This window comes from Lolium rigidum, chromosome 7 (assembly GCF_022539505.1).
Source record: "Lolium rigidum isolate FL_2022 chromosome 7, APGP_CSIRO_Lrig_0.1, whole genome shotgun sequence".
Classification (NCBI taxonomy): domain Eukaryota; kingdom Viridiplantae; phylum Streptophyta; class Magnoliopsida; order Poales; family Poaceae; genus Lolium; species Lolium rigidum.
Genome location: NC_061514.1, coordinates 305,340,022 through 305,359,276, shown reverse-complemented (window position 1 = coordinate 305,359,276; position 19,255 = coordinate 305,340,022). Strand labels below are relative to the sequence as shown.

Below are 19,255 nucleotides of genomic sequence, written 5' to 3'. Positions count from 1 at the left end.
AGATGGCAAAAGCTTGCGGTGCAACTCGACTAAAAATCTTTGGCGACTCACAATTGGTGGCTCAGCAGGTTATGAACCAATGTGACGCAGTCAACGATAGCATGATGGCATACAAGGAGGTGTACAATGAGCTAGAGAAGCTGTTTGATGGATGCGAGGTAAATCACATCAGTAGACTGAGCAATGATGAAGCCGACGTTCTTGCAAACATCAGATCGCAGTGCCTTCCAATCCCACCAGGAGTATTTTGGGAAGAAATAGCGGAGAGATCCACGAAGCCGAAAAAGGTGCAGAAAAAAGCAAAATAAGAGAAAACTTCGGCGCCCCTCAAAGAAACCACGGAGGATGAAGAGGACCAAGAGCTTGTGATGATGGTAGAAGTTCCTTGGATGCAAGCATATATATCATATATCCTCAGGAAAGAAATACCCGACGATCCAAGCTTGAGGCAAGGCGAGTTATTCGACGATCCAAAGCTTTCACAGTGATCAAAGGGGAATTATACAAGCGAAGTATTTCAGGCGTCCTGCAAAGGTGTGTAACACCCGAAGAAGCAAGAATAATTCTGAAAGATGTACACGAAGGAATATGTGGCCACCACGCAAGTAGTCGAGCTATTGCAGCCAAGGTTTTTTGGGCAGGATTCTATTGGTTGACAGCAATCGAGGATGCCAAGGAAATAGTACGAACCTGCGATGCGTGTCAAAGGTTTGGCGCAAAACCTCACTCTCCAAATGCGTAACTAACACCAATACCATTGTCATGGCCCTTTGCCCAATGGGGACTCGATATAGTGGGCAAATTGCACAAAGCTTCGCCTGGAGGATATGAGTACTTGCTGGTCGCTGTCGACAAATTCACCAAGTGGGTAGAAGCGAAGCCAATAAATTCACCAGATGCAGCGTCGGCAATAAAGTTTGTGAAAGGCCTCGTTTTTCGGTTTGGCGTGCCTCATAGCATTGTTACAGACAACGGTTCAAATTTCACATCCAAGGAATTCAAGGAATACTGCGTAGAAGTAGGCATTAAATTGCACTTTGCGTCAGTTGGGCACCCGCAAACTAACGGACAAGTCAAGAAAGCCAATGGTATCATCTGCAACGGCCTCAAAAAGCACCTGCTAGGAACGCTTGAAAAAGCTCGACATACGTGGCCAGAGGAATTGCCAAGTGTTTTGTGGAGCATCCGAACAACACCAAATACGGCGACACAAGAAACTCCGTTTTTTCTCGTCCACGGAGCCGAAGCAGTACTACCAATTGAAATAGAGCATGATTCTCCAAGGGTAACAGAGTATGACGAAGAAACATCACAAAAAGCTCGGGAGGATGATATGGACGCACTCGACGAAGCTCGCGATGAAGTACTTTCACGAGTCACCAAATACCAGCAAGACCTCAAAAACTACCACAGTCGACGGTTAAGACCAAGATCTTTTCAAGTTAGGGATTTGGTCTTGCGGTTAAATAAAAAAAGTACTGAGAAGCTCGAATCACCATGGCTGGGGCCTTACGTTGTCACGGAAGTCATCGACGGAGGCGCATACAGGATCAAGGACAAGAAGACAGGGGCTCTAGAGAAAAACCCCTGGAACGTAGCACAGCTCAGGCGGTTCTACGCCTAGAGTCGAAATATAGTCCTTCTCTGTAAAAATACAATGTACTGAAACGCCCGCGAGTTTTCAGACGCACTCTTTTCCTTTTCGGGGCACCGAGTGGGGCCGAAAAGGTTTTTAATGAGGCGGGCTCGCGGTGCTGCAATATAATAAAGATAGTGGAGATATATTTCTTATTCTTCGACACGCTCGGGGGCTCAACGCCTTCAAGTCTCAAAATACGTACAATATAGACAAATTAGACTTACCAAAATATTTCGCCTTGGTACACTAAATACCTCGCCAAATATCGGAAGCTAACAAATTATAAATATAGTGTACACGTCAAAAATCTTATTGCTTTGGTCCAAGAAACCTCGCAACAAAAATATAGAACTTCGACATTAAGATACTCGGAGGCTTGCAACCTATTCGGTGAAAAAATAAAGATATCTCCTTACGGCAAGAGGAAAAATCTTCGAGATGGAAAAAACAGTATAAACTCTAGCCAGAAGACTCGGGGGCTCCAACAATATAGAGCACTTTACAATATACAACAAATTTCTTCGGAAATCAAAAAATATACAGACATAATGTTGTCCAATATAGTACAAATCAGTCAAAGCCTAAAATACTATCTATGGACAAGCCTCTGGTTGTTTTATGTTCAGCATAAGACCCCTTGACGAAGAATTCTGAGTCCATCCGAAGAAGCTCATCTATCATCGACTCGGCCACAGGAGTTACCATCTCATTGATTGTGTCAATATCATTTTTTCGCCGCGATTTCTTGGCCAGGCAATCAGCAACAATCTTCGTCAGGTCTAATTTTGGATGGCAAATATTTATCATAATCATGGCGAACCTCGCTCCCGCAGTTAATTGAGCTCGCACAAAATTATGAATGCGGGGAGCATCTCTGAATACCTCCAGCAATTCAGGAAGAGTTTTGGGAACTTCATTTCGAGGAAACAAAGTCTTGTAAACAAGGGTTAATGTTGTCGTGCAAAAATTGAGAAATTCGCGCACTTGGCAAGCACGATCTTGAAACCTGACAATTTTCTGGGTTCGTTCAGGGGAGGCCCAGAATAAACAGCCATGGTTAAGGGAAAGATTGACGAGAAGATTTGTTCTCTCGTTTACTCTTCGATCCTCGGCGGCAGCATCAAGAACCGAGCCTATTAAGCGACAAGGCAAGAAATTTGAAAGGGGGCACGGCAAAATAAAGAGGAAGCATTGTGAGTTTGGAAAAACATACCTAACATATCTGTGCTAGCCTCCAACATTAGCTCGAGCATGCTATTTTCTCGGGTAGTGGCTCCCTTTGCTTCCAATACAGCAGTATCCTTGGCAGCCATAGCCTCTTTGGCTTGTCGGAGAGCAAGTTTTTCTTGTTCGGATGCTTTCCGAGATTGTTCCATCATTGCCAGAGTTTGTTTCTTCATGGATTGAAGTTGTTGTCGAAGTTCTTGCAAATCCTCCGAGAAATGTTTGCTCGAAGAACCTTCAAGGGGGTCGTTATCAACTAGCATTTTCTTCGAGAAGGAAGAAGCAGGTGAAGCATCGGCAGTGCAAGGATTGGTTGAATAGTTATCAAATATTAACTGGAAAAGAAAGCGCCAGGATCAATGATAGTGCCAGAAGGAATTTCATTAATTTCTAGAAAAATTTACACAGACATTACAAAAGAAGTTTCTCCAAAAGGACTACCAGGATAATTGTCGCCACAGCTAGATTGGCGACAAGGGCAAAAGAGACAGAGAAAGAAAAAAACAAAGAGGCATGCAACTAGACCTCCGGCCTCGATGAACTAGGAGTTGAAGATGGCTTGATCCCAAGATAGGCCAGAATTTTCTTCGTATTGGGCTTGGCTGCCTTGATCAAAGACCGCCATTTCGCTTGCTCTATCTGCTCGGTGTCGCCAACTTTCATCCAGTCAACAGTTTGTTGGCTGTCAGCGACCAAGGCAACAGTGCTCTCGACAGCAATTTTCATGTTCTCCTGGCGCATTTTCAGCCCAAGGTCTTCTGATGGATTGAAGCTCTGGGCAAGGGCAAGGAAAGTCTTGGGCTCCTCTTTCTTCGGGAAGAAGTAGGGGAATAGTTTTGACAATCCTGCGTCAGCATTCATCACGCCTTCACGAATTTCGGATCCATGAAGCTCCAAATAAGAAAGTGTGTCCAGGAGAGGATCATTGTCGGGATTCTCTAGCTCAAACTCTTGGTTTGTTTGGCCTGCAACAGGGAATAAACGTCGGTCAAAAGCAAGAAAAAAGCAGGTCCCATAAAAAATAGAAGGGATCGATAACATTACCTTGAAAGCGCCGATTTTGCGATTTCAGGCGCTTGAGGATCCCCTGCTCACGAGTGGCCTGTGCGGCTTTGTGCTCGTTTAAAGCAGTTTCAGCATCTTCAAGTTTCTTCTGCAGTTCCTCGACACTAGCAGCTTTTGCCTTGGCTTCATTAGCCTCTGCTTTGGCTTCTCTAGCAACAAGTTCGGCTTTCTTGCGGGCCGCTTCACTTTGCTCCAGTTTTTGAGCAAGAGTGTCGGCGAGCTTGTTGGCCTCTGCAAGTTTCTCTGTCGAAATAAAAAAGAAAGGTTAAAATTGCGACAAAAAACAGGAGCAAGAAGTCAGAAACAACGACAAGAAAAAGTTATTACCTTCAGTTCTGCTGGCATACTCACGGTACCCAATGAATTGGGATCCGATGCGAATAAGCTCTTTGATCATGGGCTGTCAACAAAGAACAAAGAAAGAGAAACATCGGTATGGAAAAAGAGTGAAGGTGTAAAAAAGCAAATAGAGGAAATATAGATATTGGCAAGAAAGTTAAAAAACTTACATCATCCAAGAGCGGAGTAGAAGAGCTACCCAATTGAGGGGCAGGCTCAATGATCGTTTCGATCCTTGTCCTTTTTGGTGAAGGAGCAAGGGGGCTCGATGGCGGAGTAGTGGTGACGACGTTTTGTTGAGGAGGCGAGGATTCTTCTCCTTCAACTAGCGTATCCGAGGCAAGTAAAGTATGTGACGTGCTCATCCGAGGAGCCACGTCACAAGTTGGTACTTCTTCCTCATCATCGCTGTGATTAAAAATCGACAGCATAAAAAGCAGGATAAGACAAAAATTTCGAGTACAGAAATAAGGGAAAATAAAAGTGACTCACGAGCTGACGAGGGATTCGAGATATGGATCATAAGCTGCCTTCTGTCGTGAAGGATCAACTTCTTCGGCTTTGGAGGTGCCGGAATCTTCGATATCATTCCTCTTCCTTTTGCCTTTTGGAGGAACAGCGGGAGGAGGAGATTGTGCAGACGCAGTGCCTTCGGAAGATCCCGCAGATTTTCGAGAATCCACGGGTTCATTCACAAAAGACGGAGCTTCTTGATTGTCATCAGTGACAATGACCCTTTCTTCGACTTCTCCACCTTCAGGAAGAGGAGGAAGCGAGACAAGGTCTGGATGATTCTGTGCAAAATAAAGCAGGGAGAGATGTCAGAAATAAAGTTACAAAAAAGATAGCAAAGCAACAACAAGACAGTAGACAAAGATTACCTCGGGAAGTGGATTGGCGGCGCTGAATGGCGTCACACGGCAAGAAGAAGGGACAGCATCTTTTTTGCTGAGAGATGAAATTTTTCGGACAAGTCTTTCTAAATCCTTGACCTCCAAATTCACCGACAGCCGATCCACGTCCTCGTCGCCAGCATATTTCCATAGAGGATATTTGCGAGCCTGAAGCGGCTGCACTCTAGTCCTAAGAAAGTATGCAGTAATTTGGACACCCGATAACTCTTTGCCACGAGTATTTTGCAACTCGTGGATACGAGCCATCAAGGTTTCTGTGGACGCCCTTTCTTCTTCGGTGGCCTCCGCGTCCCAAGAGCGGCGGCGAAAGATTTTTTCGGCGCCATCAAAAGGAGGGATGTTGTCCTCCGCACATCCATGATTCTCCTCCTGAATGTACAACCACTTCTTGCGCCATCCTTGAACTGAGTCAGGAAGCTTGACGTCGAAGTAGTCGACAGTGGGCCGAACAGAAATCACAACGCCGCCTATATTATAGGCGACATTGGGCGAGCCATTACGGCGGCAGAAGAAAATGCGCTTCCATAGCGCCCAGTTAGGCTGGACGCCAAGGAAGGCCTCGCACAGAGTGATGAAAATAGAGATATGGAGGATTGAATTTGGCGTGAGGTGGTGGAGTTGCAGACCGTAGATAAAAAGAAGTCCACGGAGAAAAGGATGAATGGGGGCGGAAAGACCGCGGATGAGGTGGTCGACAAAACTTACCCGGTACCCCATTGGAGGGGTTGGGTAGCTTTCCTCACTGGGGAAGCACAATGCCTTGGGTTTCTTGCTGATCCCCAGCTTCCTCAGCATGTTGACGTCTTGAGTGGAAATTTTTGATCTTTCCCACTCCGCCGCCCCAAGATCCACGGCGGCCATGGAGGACTCCGGCGTGCTGTGCCTTGTCAATCGACGAGGTGGCATCAACAATGGCGCAGGATTCGCAGCTGGGAGGCAAGGAGCTTAGGAGGCTGTGGATCGCAGGAGAAATTTGCAGCTGAGAGAAGGAGGACAGCGCGAGCGGAAGTGCCCAAGGAGGAAGAAGATGAACTTATATAGGGGTGCGGTGAAACGACGAACCGTTGGATAAGGAAAATGTGTGACAGATGATAGCCACGTGGCAACAAGGGTAAAAAAGTAATTCAACGTTGGGGAAGTTACGGTGCGTGCGCCAGAAAAAGCGGAGGACGTGTGTCCCCCACTTGCACGACGTGTCAAGATAGTGGATTAATTGGGCCCGCATGGCAGCGAGAAAAGACTTGTCGCAAATTTTTGACAAGCAATCGTGGTTGTCGTCAGCAACAACGTCATCTTGTCAGAAGAAAAAATTCGACTCAACAGCTTCATAAAAGGCGACACGGAAAAATAATGTAGAGCCTTTGATCAAATACAAGTTTTTGATCAAATGCTCGGGGGCTACTTTGGAAAAAAGGAAAGGATCCAGAAGGACAAGATGGAAATGGCGTGAGCCTATGACCAAATATAAATATTTGTTCATAGCCTCGGGGGCTACTCCCATCGGGAGCGCTGTTCGCGCACCCGAGAAATTATAAAACTTCGGGAGATAAAAGAAAATATATCGGCATAAGGCGTGGAGCCTACACCCAAGTACAAATCCTTGGCTGTAGCCTCGGGGGCTACTCCCATCGGGAACGCTGCTCGCGTGCCCGATGAAATTATAAAAAAGAAAGAAAGAAAGAGAAAAAAGAAAGATAGAAGAGCAAAAGAGTATATTTCGAGTTATAATTAACTCTACATATACTCCCATCGGGAGAGCAATATAAGTCATCGTTGACTCGATAAAATGTGCCATTCCAACAGCCGAAAAAGCACTCGACAATATATTCCCAGAACGCCAAAGTTGCGATCAATTTCTGAATGCCGCAAATTTGCGAAGGTAAGACCCCAGATCCGTTCTGCTGGGCGTGGCATCACCAAAGACTGCGCTCTGCTACTTTTATCCGTATCAACGGATACGAAGAAAAATCCTAACGGACGCGTTAGGTACCCGATAAATTTTACTCGGGACTCGACGGAATGGTAAGACCTTAAGCGGCACTCGTCGAAGTTTACACCGGTATCCCGAGGTCATGTCCAGGGACGTGATCTTGAAGTAGGTTTTTGCGGATTGCCACTAGAGCAGTTAACTAGTACCTGATCCGTCAGATGAACTAGCCCCAATTACCATTATCCCTGTACAATATAGATGTTTATGAGCAGAAATATAGAAAAGTCGAAGCCGTCGAATGAAAATAAACAGTGGAGATTTTCCTTGACCCTACGATTCAAGCAAAATCTCGGGGGGCTACTGACATAGGCATCCCAAATGGGCCTGCCGAAGATAGTACCCGGGATTTACTGAAGGCCCACTACCCGAAGAATAAGAAGATTCGGAAGCCCAAGATAGTATTAAGGAAAGCTAGAGTTGTAATAGGAAGTCTTATTTGTAATCTTGCGGGATGAGTTAGAAACCTTACCGGACTTTGTAACTTGTACAGCACGAATCCCTCGGCTCCGCCTCCTATATAAGGTGGAGTCGAGGGACGCAGAAATCATCGAATCATTGTCTACAAACCCTAGTTTTCATAATCGTCGAGTACTTTTCGGCTGAAACCTTCGAGATCTACTTGCCCTCTACTTCCAACTAAACCCTAGCCTACAATCCATAGGCATTGACAAGTTGATACCTTGTCACTGGGGCCATCCCCCAGTGCGGAGGCGAGCCTCCATCCGCTGCACCAGGGGACCACGCGAGGATCCCCGCCGCCCCATCACCGGCCGCGCCAGGCTTCACCGGCGACGGCCTTCGGGGACGACGAGGAGGGGGGAGGGGGAGGGGAAGGCGGCGGCGGTGGGGGCTAGGGTTCCGCCCCGAGTCACCCTGGAGGGGAACGACCCGAGCGGTTCAAATGACCGTACTGCTCCACTTGGAGGTGGGTGCAAGGGTCCAATGTTGTGGTGCATGGGTAATGATGAGTGCATTTTTAAGCATGTTTACCTTATGTTGTTTTTCGTGAGTTTTGATATGATTTTATTATTTTACGGCGCTCGCTTGCATCGTGCTTGTTTTCACATGATCCCAAATTATCAAGGTATTGATGAACATATCACTTGGAGCTTTCATATGATATTTTAAAGTGATAAAAGTCATTTAAATGATTTTTCATACACCTGGGGAAATGGCAACACAAGAGGCAACTTTTGAAACTAGTTACAATACACATGTACACTTGCAGTGACCAAGCACTCAAGCACGGCATGCACGCGATCATGTATAGACAGTCCGGGAGACAAGAGTGGTGGTTTAGCTGCCGCCGTGGATCCAGTCGATGGAAATGCACGGCTGCGTTGGAGAGCTCGGGATCGTCCACCCACATGCTGCCTTGTTGACTTTGGCTCGTGCGTGGCCGAAGAATAGGGAAGTTTCTCTTGGGGATGTAGGGAGACTAGTTGAAAGAATTGGTATGAGCTACTAGAGGGGGGTGCTAGCAGTTTTTAGTTCCGTTTCAACTTTAGGGCTTGACACAAAGGAAAATTCAGCCATGTGGATTTTCCTATATGACAAGCAAGCAAGTAAATAACGATACAAGTAAGTAAAAGATAGAAATAACCGCAACGGAGACATGCATATGCATTCCCTTAGTTCCTTCCGTTTGAGGGAAGTACATCTACATTGGAAAGGCATGGCGCCACAAAGGCCTGACATTATTCCCTGGTGAAAGAACCACATAGGTGAGTTCATGCTCCACTAACTGTGACCTTAAAGGAGGCGACCAAAACCTTTACAAATAAGGCAGGGGCAATCTCCATAGCTCAATTAAACATGTGGATATGCATTTTTAGTACCGGTGGTATTGGACAAGTTCTAGGGGAATACTCTCTTATTTATGTACAGTGATGACTAGGAATGGGCAAATGAAGAAATCCACTTCAAATTCCGAGATTCAACGTCCTCCTGCTCGTGGTGTTTCAAGATCAATATTGGAAATGAAGGGAGAAAGTGGTGGAACATGCAAAACCATGTATTGGATCACTCCAATGTGGCACTAAGCCGTTGACCCGGAGTAAGATCCTATGTCGATAGCACGATGGAGAGTCCGTAGTGGGCCATGAACACTGGGCGAAGGGAAAGTTGAAAAATTCAAGTGAACCGACATACCTTCCTTTGGATAAAGATAGACCAGAGAAGGTTGTGAAGGTGGCCTCGTAACCCACAAATTTGGTTATAGGTCCGACTTGTATTTTCATGAGCGTAGTCAGGCCCTGGAGTGCCAACCAAGGGCGCTAGCACAAACCCCGTGCTGATCATGACCACCTGCACCTCACATCTCGGCACAGTGGAACGTGTAACCTACTTGTTGTCAAAGTCAACCACTAAATTTCTGTAATTCATATTTCCTAACATAATAACATAGCAACAAGGGACAACCCACACATACAAAGAGTCTGCTGGGAGCATGACACTACTGATAAAGACTGCTTGCAAAAACACCGCAAGCACGAATGTCCATTCACGGTACCACACATCTTCCTTGGGGGAGCATGGGGAGGATCCCGGACGGTGGAAGAGACAGATATAAACTATGTTGACGCATGCTCCTTATATGATCTCATATATATCGCTGGATGTTGTGATGTATATGTCTTTTTTTAAAGGGTGGCAAAGAAGAGACGGGAATAAACTATATATGTTGATGCATGCTCCTTATATGATCTCATATATATATCGATGGATGTTGTGATGTATATGTCTTTTTTTCTGAAAGAGTGGCAATTTTTTTGCCACCATTCATTAATTAAGGAGAGGAGTCATAAAAAAAGTTTAAACAAGAACAAAGAAAGTCCTATATGGATTACTCTCCCGTCATTACAAAACTCAAATGCTTGGCCCCCTCGACGACCCAAATCTTAGCCTCACTTTTAATCATCTCGAGGAGAATAGTTGGTGGGGTGGCTGTGTTGTTGAAGATCCTTGCGTTTCACCATTTCCAAATAGTTCAACTCACAAGCATGGTAAGAGAAGCCATAGCCTTCCGGTTTGGGTTCACTTTGCATGACATCATAGTCCACCAATGTTCAATAGAGAAGTCTGCCGGGGATGTCGAGCCACTCCTTCACCATTCCCCAAAGTCTTTCGGAGAAACGGCAATGAGAGAATAGGTGTGCCGTTGTCTCTTGAGTTTGTTTACAAAGCGGGCAAAGACCACATATTCCATACTCTTTTCTCAAGACGGTCCGCCGTTCATAGCCTATTTCGGATGCCCAATCGCGCGAAGAATTTGATCTTTGGGGGGCGTCCAAGGCTTCCAAACTAACCTCTTCATCTTTATGTGAGGGTAGCGCCAAAAAAATGTGCATTGTAAGCTGAAGTTGTGGTGTATTCACCATTTGGCGCGAGGTTCCATGAGATGGACTCCTATGTGTCTTCATGAAGGTGAATTCCATTGAGTTGTATCCAAAGCCGGATGTATGATGAATGTGAGGCACTGTCAAGTTGGTGTCCATTTTTATTTTTGAGACCCAAGCATTGTTGTGCAAGGCTTGATTGATTTTCCATTTTTTCCTAGAGGAGCCCTCATGTATGAGAGGGGCAATGTATTTTGCCTTCCTTCCATTTAGCCAAGGGGAATTCCAAACGGGGGTAATTTTTCCATTGCCAATGGTGATATTGTGATGGCATAGAATAGTCCCATTCGACCTCATTGCAAGGGGTGCCCATTCCAAGTTTCCAACCCAAAGCTTCTTAGGGTCATTCGGTTTCTTTCTTTGTGTTTTTCTTTTCTTTTCTCTCTCTTTCTTTTGGTAGAGATCGTAACAGAACTGTTTGGTTTCTTTAATGAAAATCAGGGGAACTTCATATCTTAAAGAAAATTAATCAACTAAGGAGCAAGACTACATGAATGTTACTGCACTAAACTTCTGTACATGGATTGGATAAACTGTACCATACATTGTAGTATATAATCTGAAACTAATGTTTGACAACCAAAGTGATACAAAAAGAATAGTTCCACCGGCCACAGAACAGAATTCAAGTCAAGGCCATGCGTCACGGTTCTAGGCATAGATCTCGTTGGTCTTCCCATGCCAATGGCTTTGCAACCACCGGCTCTTGCACCTTTTGATTTTCTCCGCGACGTGAGTCATTGTTGGTCTGTCATTCACATCAGCTTCGAGACAATGCATGGCGATCAGGCCAACCTCGCCGAGGCACTTCATGTCCTCCCCACTAGACAAAATCTCTGTATCATACATCTGCACAGTAGACCCGTCCGCGGAAGCCTTGACATAGTTCAGCGGAAGGCTTCTGTTCCCGTCATACCTAGCCTTCTTCCGGGTGATGAGCTCCAATAACACGATGCCGAAGCTGTACACGTCGCTCTTCTCCGTGAGAAGCCCGGTCTTCATGTATACGGGATCTATGTAGCTGCTATCCCCGATTACCCAGTCGGTGTGATCCTTTTCGATGGACATGAGTCTCGAAGTCCCAAAGTCCGACACCTTGGGCAGAAACTCATCGTCGAGGAGAATGTTGCCGGACTTCACGTCTCCATGCAGGATCTTCTGGCTCGCCTGCGAATGCATGTAGGCGAGGGCATCCGCAGAGGATATGGCGATGTCGAGGCGTGCTTGCAATGAGAGAGGTTCTTTTCGTCCATTGTTGTTCTTGCCGTGGAGTACATCGTAGAGGCTCCCCCTCGGGACGAACTCATAAACTAACATAGGAACTTCTGTCTCTAGGCAACATCCCAAGAGTTGGACCACATACTTGTGACTTATTTGTGCTTGGATTTGAATCTCATTCGCGAAGTCATTCTGGCGATCCTTGTTCATTGCGATGGAGCGTTTGACTGCGACTTGCACGTGCTCACTGGTAGTTCCCTTGTAGACCTCACCAAAGGCACCTCTTCCAATGATAGTTCTATAATTCTTGGTTATTTTGTCTAGCTCCTCCTTCCTGAAAATCTCGATCTTCATGCTTTCGAGTAATTGACCACCGTTTCTTTTGAAACGATCCCTAAGCCTTCTCTTCTCATGATGCATGAGTATGAATATTATTAGTACTGTTGATATGGAGATGGCACCGGTGGTTCCTGTGAACAAATATGTAGCATGTGAGTTAATGCCATTTTGTGCAAGCAGAAGAGGACAAACTCACTCTTAGTTCGTTAGTTACTCCAGACGAAAGTGGTAACTAGCTAGCAATACAATTATGAAAAAGTTCTCAACCAAAAGATATCTTCACCTTTGAAAACAATCCTGCAAGCCCCTTACACATATACTTTTTTTGACTGTAACTACGGCGGGTGTGAGCCAGCCTGAACATATATTCAGCCAAGTTGCCTATGAAGCTTTACATCCTCTACAAGATGGGTTCAAATGAACCAGAGTACACGGGGTTTACGAGGGAGAAGAAGAAAAGAAAAAACGCACACCACCAACACACAAGACTAAGGAGAGAAAAACAAAGTGGCCACCCCTCAACCTGGGGACGGTTGGCCGATGAGAATTCTCATCGCGACCCAGGCACATCAATCACGAGGAAGAGCCCCAAGGACATGAAGGAGGGACAACCCAGCTCGAGGACTCGCCGGAGTAGTCGAACGGCCTTGGTCCGCCGAGACCCAGCACCGGCACTGCACCATCGACGTAATCGAAGGGCAGCGCGCATCCGAGACCACACTACGCACCGAAACCACCTGTGTCGAGGGTGTGGCCGAAAGGTTGCGCGCGGCCGAGACGACGCCACGATGCCTGTGTGCCACCTGCTGAAGTCGAAGGACATCGAAGGCAGAGACACCCAAAGATTACTCTCGCATGGAGAACCCGCCGCGCGCCAAAGAACCCCACCAAGAACCCGACACCGGAGCCTAGCAACCGGCAAGAAGACGCCACCACCACTACTGCCACGGCTCACCTCGCAACGGAGAGGAGACCGCACCCATGGCCGCCATCTGCATCACCATGGGGCACACCTGCACAGACGGAAGCAGCGTCCTCTGAAACTGATGGCAAGACAGAGGGGCTCCACACCCAACCACGACGGCTTCCCGCGTGGGAAGCGCGTCACCACCATGGCCGCCACTGCAGAACCATGGCATTTGTCAGCCCCAGCGGCGAACAGCTGCAGGCTGATGGCTGAGAAAGAGGCGACGACCCTCGCAGCCACGCCACCGGCCAGAAGCCGGCACATCGCAAGCAGGCACACGCCGCCCGACACCACGCCGGCCAGCGGGCCTAGGGGATGGTGCCACACTGCCACCGAGGCAGGCAACGACAACCACCGCCTCAGAGAAGCCGAACCGGAAGGCCGAAACGCCACCCACCACGGGCCCGCCTGGCCCGCGGCAGGCCTAGCTCTGGCCTGAACTGAAGCGCCGCCCTGCAGCCGCTCCCTCCGCCGACGCCCGCCGCCAAGAGCCGCCAAAGCGCCGCCCGGAGGCCACCTTGCCCGCCAGGAAGCAGAAGCTTCACTGCGCCGCCGTGAGTCCGACCACAAGTGGCCGACACCACGCAAGCAGTCTCTCCGCCGCCCAACACCACGCCGGCCAGCGAGGAGGCCAACTCACGTCCGCTGCCGCCGAGACGGACGAACGCCGGAGCCTGGGGGGCCGCCGCCCTGCCACCAACGCAGGAGACGGCAACCACCGCAGCAGATCTGGGCAGAGCCAAACCCCGGAAGCAGCCAGACGCCACCGTCGCGAGTGCCCAGCAGCAGCACCTCGAGGCCCTTCACGCCGGCGCACAGCCCCTGCAGCTCCGCCGCCGGTGGCCGCCACCGCGCCGCCACGCCCCACGCTAGCGCGCCGCCGCCGCTCGAGGCCGGCCGCCCGCGCCGCCACCACCCGAGCGGGGGGAGAAAGGGGCCCCGCCGCCGCCGACGCTGACCGGGCTTTGCCCGCCAGCGCGCCCCGGCGGCGGCGAGGAGGGGGAGGGAGGAGGTGGGGGGCGAGTGGCGGCGCCGCTAGGGTTTCCCCCCGGTCGCTCGCGGGAGCGACGCGGGAGGGGTCACTTCTCCTCGGGGAGTTTTCTCGGAGCGACCCCTTACACATATACTACATATTTATCTGTACAGTCTCTCATTAGGCGCTAATTTGCTGAAACAAGTTCTTAAATTAGGCTGTCCAAATAGTGTTGTAATGCCACTACAACATTTCCTCACAATCTCACTTCCTCTAAAAAAAAGAACATTGCCTCACATCGACTACCAACTTCTCATGAACAAAAAGATTATCACAAAATTATTGATGTAGAGGTGTTTTGGAACATGAGAGCATATGCTCCCTCCATTTTTGAAATGCATCTTACACATATTTTCGATATCAAAAAAATTAAAACAAAAATTCGCACGTATATATTCACGTGTTACGCGCTCACAAAGTTGTTTCATAAAAAAAGACTTATCATGTGACGTGTGTAAAAAGACAAAATGCAATGCTAAAAATAATGCTTTTCACAAGATAAAATTTCTCTTTTTCACATAGATCACACAATATATTAGTTTTCGTCAAACTTGATGAACACACATATATTATGGAGATGTACATGTTGAATTTTTTGTCAAAATTTTTGACACTTTGAAATATTTTTTTGGTAGAAGGAGCATACGCACCCGAGAGCTGAATTGAATTTCCAAGTATATATTTTGAAATAAATTAAGCAGTATAGGTACACCACATGAACCTTACCTATCACTGCCACTGCCGCTGATGATAATATGCGTTCACAACCATGGTCACTTTTACCATCACCTCTTCGACCAAAATTGCATTTACACTCATAACCACCTTCTTTGTCATGACATGTCCCTCCACGACAAGAATAATTTGATAGCTTACATTCATTAATATCTAGAGAAGAAAAGTATGAAATAATCACACATATAAGAGCATTGAAAGAAGACCGATAGACGAAAGAGACTAATAATTTATGTTACAAAATTACTTTTGCAAACTGTGAGTGACAATAAAAAGTTTGGAATAATTTTGACCATTATGGTGATACCTAAATTAAGTTATGCTGGTATAAACCAATTGATCTGATACCTTTTCTAAATAATGTGGCCTATCATGTGTTCTATGAAATACATATGGCTTATCAATAAAAGGACTCAAGTTTCGTAAAAGGAACATTTTTACGGATGACATACATACATCGTTATGTTTTACAAAATTTCGAGTTTTATACTCTTGACTTTCTTAATGGAATTAATAACGATATCATAATCTTATACAACTCTGATTTAAATATAAGTCTAATCATTCTTCTTCATAGATTTTTTCTACTCATAAATGATATTTATTTTCACTATATATATATATATATATATGTGAATTTAGAGTATGAAGATATACTTTCGGTTTTCATCTTAAATTGATTTGGTTTTCAATAGTATCAAATAATTTCATAATATATTTGAGGATTTTCAAAGTGAAAAAGTTCATGGCATTCTCGTTCTAGGTCCATGAATAAATAAGAAAACAATATTTCCTTTGCGAGAACAATATGTCAGTGAGTGTTGTTTCCTGCCAAAATCAATTAGTATGTGGAAGTAGACTAACTTGTGCAGCCGTTTTCTTCGTAGGGAGTACCGTCATATCCATCATTGCATCGACAAAAATATCCTGGGCCATTGCTGGCATTAACGCAGCGGCTGTGGGCACTAATGCAGGCTCCATAGTTGTTGCCATCGTCTGGTGGCGACGGACAATTTCCGTTCCTAATAGCCCAGTCAAGAACAAGCGGGACAACCATGCCCTCGCCACATTTTTTGGCAAAATTGCTACCGACAAGGTCTGTTTTATTAAAATTGTACCTGTTTGACCGATCCACTGTTAGCACGGATCATAATAATTATAATAATGAAAAATTGGCATATAAAGCTAGATTACAAACTAAGTCTTTGTAAATAGCTTTTTAGTAGTAAAGTATCAAACACTAGAGGACTGACTTTTGTAAGCATTAATTACCAAACCCTACAAATTTACAATATCATTAATCATTTTATTTGATTTTCCATTCACTTTGATATATAGTTGTGTTCATAATGATGAACACAACATACTAGACCACATCATTACTATTACTTTCAATTTAAACCTTGCTATCACACCTAGCTTTTCCCCAATGTGCTCAATATTCATCCAGGGTGCTTACTATTTACATTGATGCCCATGAGTGGCATTTAAAATCATGATTATTCCGGACCTCAATGAAACATCAATAATATTTTTGATTTTTGGTATTAGTAGAAATTATTTGATTTAATTTTGGAGAATTGTGATATAATTTTTCTTGAACTTAGGAGAAGGATGAGAGGTAACTATTACAGTTCACACAAAAATTTGGAAATTTAATCAAAATTCTGTTGAAGATTTGAATCATGTTTAGGAGATGTTCGCGGTTCTATATACTACAACAATAAGGCAAGAAGACATGTGGTTGATTCCCCCACAGAATAACAACATATGATTAAACAAAGAAATATTGTATAACGGTCAAAATGAACACACAACGTTTTGGTTCCTTGTCTTTAGGTAGGCTAAAATATAATAATCTATATGGAGATTTAAAATATTGAAAGTTAACTAAAAATTCCACTGGATTGGTTGCACTGTTCAAAACAAATGGTGAATAATAGGTATTCTACGCCTACCCGATGTTTACGTTATTGCACCATATTTTTAAGACATGTAAAATTGTTCTTATGAAGCGAAGAAGAATGTAAGGAAATGTATATTGTACATCTAATTTTTGTTTATATGCCATAAAATTGCAAACATAAAAAACTCATAGATGTAATTTCTGTGAGTTTATGTTGTTATGACTTATATCATGTATTCCTATGCCCAATTTTGTGTTATGAATTAAAATGAATGTAACTATTTGTTTGTCAAATGCAAATTCTAAATTTAACAACTTAAGTAAAATATAATGTAAATATTTATAATTTTTTATCCATCTCCCAAGATGCGTAATAATTTATTTTACGTTGGGCCTTCTTATTATGTGTTACTTCAATTGATATATAAAGAGTTACGCTCAACTTGACCCGCAACAAAAATAATTGGCTTGCGAAACACAAGATACATGTAAAACCACAAAACTTGTGTAGTTATGTATATTTTACAACAAAGTTTTATGTTTGCATTTTTTTCGTGAAGTAAACATAATTTTCTTTTGGTACACATTTTCCTTAATTTTCAAGTAAGATAAATTACGTGACTTAAACATTTGGTTCATTGACATAAAAAATAGAGGGGAGATGGTATAGTTACCATTATCTTCATGCTGGGTGTTGTATGTGTTCTAAGGAACTCTAAAGTTGGTTGAAAATTTATTCTTTAGGCTGCAAAAAACCCTATTTCGTCCTAGATATTTTCTTTTGTGTGTGTGTAAATCACAGTTAGAAAAATCTGTGCTGAAATTATTGCACATATATATTACACACATATATACATTTGTTTTCAGAGTTTTTGATATTTCATTTAAGTTTTCCATTATTTTGTACACCGGGTTCCATGGATCTCGAGAGCTCTTTCCACTTGTCATGAAAAAACGAAAACATTTTCCTATATGCATGTGAAAGGATCGATGGGAGAGGAAAACAGAGAAATGGCCTTTGCTCATAGGAGTATATGCTCCCATTATGTGAATCCACATTTCAAAGTTTCAAAAAATTCTAAACTAAATTTTTACATGTACATCTAGACATTTTATGTTGGTACACAAGTTTAAAAAAAAAAACTAAAAACAATTGTGGCTCCTGTAAAAAAGACAAGTTTTGATGCTATAACACGACTACGTACAGGATATTTTTTTTATCTTTTTTGTACACGCCATATAAAATATTCTTTCTCCACGAAAATTTGTGCACTAACATAGAATGTCACGATGTACACCAAAAAATTTATATCAGAATTTTTTAACATTTTTAAAGTAGATTTTTAATTATTTTATTTAATGAGAGCATTTGCTCATATGAGCCAAATTGCCACCTCCGAGAAAACAACCTTATTATCTTGTTCCTTCTCCAATGCGACAGAAACATTACATGACAACTCCAAGAAAAGGCAACGAAGATGTCCTAAGACTTGTAAGTTCAAACTAAATGCACGCCTCCTAGAAAAATCTCTAAGAAAAGAAGAAGAATAAGTAAACTGTACGTACCAGCCTTTCTGGGCAACGAATGCATATTGGCATATGTTGTTCGGCACAGTGTTGTTGGCCTTCTCATCCTGGTTCCAGCGTGATGATACATGGGTGAGGCCGGCAGCTATAGAGGTTTGGCAGCAGCCCTGGCCACTGCACGGAGCACCATCTTTGGTGGTGTCGTTCAGGTTGACGCTGGTGCAAGTCGTGATGCAGCCCGTGAGGTAGTGGTCGGTGGAGTCGGTGGAGTCGGTGGTTCGGCCCCTGAGCCTGGCCACCAAACTGCAGCCGATGGCCGTGAAAACGTTCTCCTCCTGGGAGATAAGGAACGGGCCACCGGTCAAGTTGAAGTTCATGTCCTGTGTCCGTGGTTTGGCACCGGCCGGCGCGACGCACTTGTATGTTAATATGAGGTAGGCGACGATCTGCGCCGGTTCCAACGTTATGTTGTCGACTCTGATGTTGCCCCTGAGCAGTACCCCCTCCTTGCAATCGAGGCGGAAGTTGGGCAGCGAACAGCCGGTGCCGATGCCGAACGGGTAGGGAACTGTTACGTTCCCACACTTGTCGGGGCAGTTGCGCCGCGGGGCCGCCGCCGGCGGCGACGGCGAGGTGCCCGATACGCCGGTGGCGAGGAGCGCCATGTAGAGCATAGCTCGGAAGAATATAGCTTGAGTCATGGAAACTTGCTTTGGTTTGCCGCTAATGGCTGGCTGACTCCTCCCTATGCTCCATTCTTCTAGTGTACTATATAGTCCATAGGCCTATGCAGCATACATGTAAGTTCAATGGGCTGTGCTCCGGTGTCCCCCCCTTGGCGAACGATGTTTAGGTGGTAAACGTGTGTTTGGTTCGTGATCCCATCCCAAAAGCTGAATATTTCTGAGAAAGGATGGACCATATGATCCGTGAATTTCATGACTAATCTCACTAGCCGCCT

General features: G+C 45.0%; 1 protein-coding gene across 1 annotated transcript; it reads right to left on the bottom strand.

Moving 5' to 3' along the window:
• Positions 1-11,220: 11,220 nt before the first annotated feature.
• On the bottom strand, positions 11,221-18,995 carry LOC124673104 (wall-associated receptor kinase 2-like). The gene is made up of 4 exons (XM_047209231.1): positions 18,334-18,995; positions 15,726-15,979; positions 14,853-15,014; positions 11,221-12,317 (listed from the first exon to the last, which is right to left on the bottom strand). The coding sequence occupies exons 1-4, from the start codon at positions 18,993-18,995 to the stop codon at positions 11,221-11,223; spliced, it is 2,175 nt and encodes a 724-aa protein (XP_047065187.1).
• Positions 18,996-19,255: the final 260 nt, after the last annotated feature.

Excerpts from the sequence above, each read along its gene's own strand:
- LOC124673104 (XM_047209231.1), bottom strand. The coding sequence starts at position 18,995 with ATGACTCAAGCTATATTCTTCCGAGCTATGCTCTACATGGCGCTCCTC. Across the intron at positions 15,980-18,333 it reads TTCGTTGCCCAGAAAGGCTG|GTACAATTTTAATAAAACAG; the intron begins GTACGTACAGTT and ends TCGGTCAAACAG. Across the intron at positions 15,015-15,725 it reads CGAAGAAAACGGCTGCACAA|ATATTAATGAATGTAAGCTA; the intron begins GTTAGTCTACTT and ends TTTCTTCTCTAG.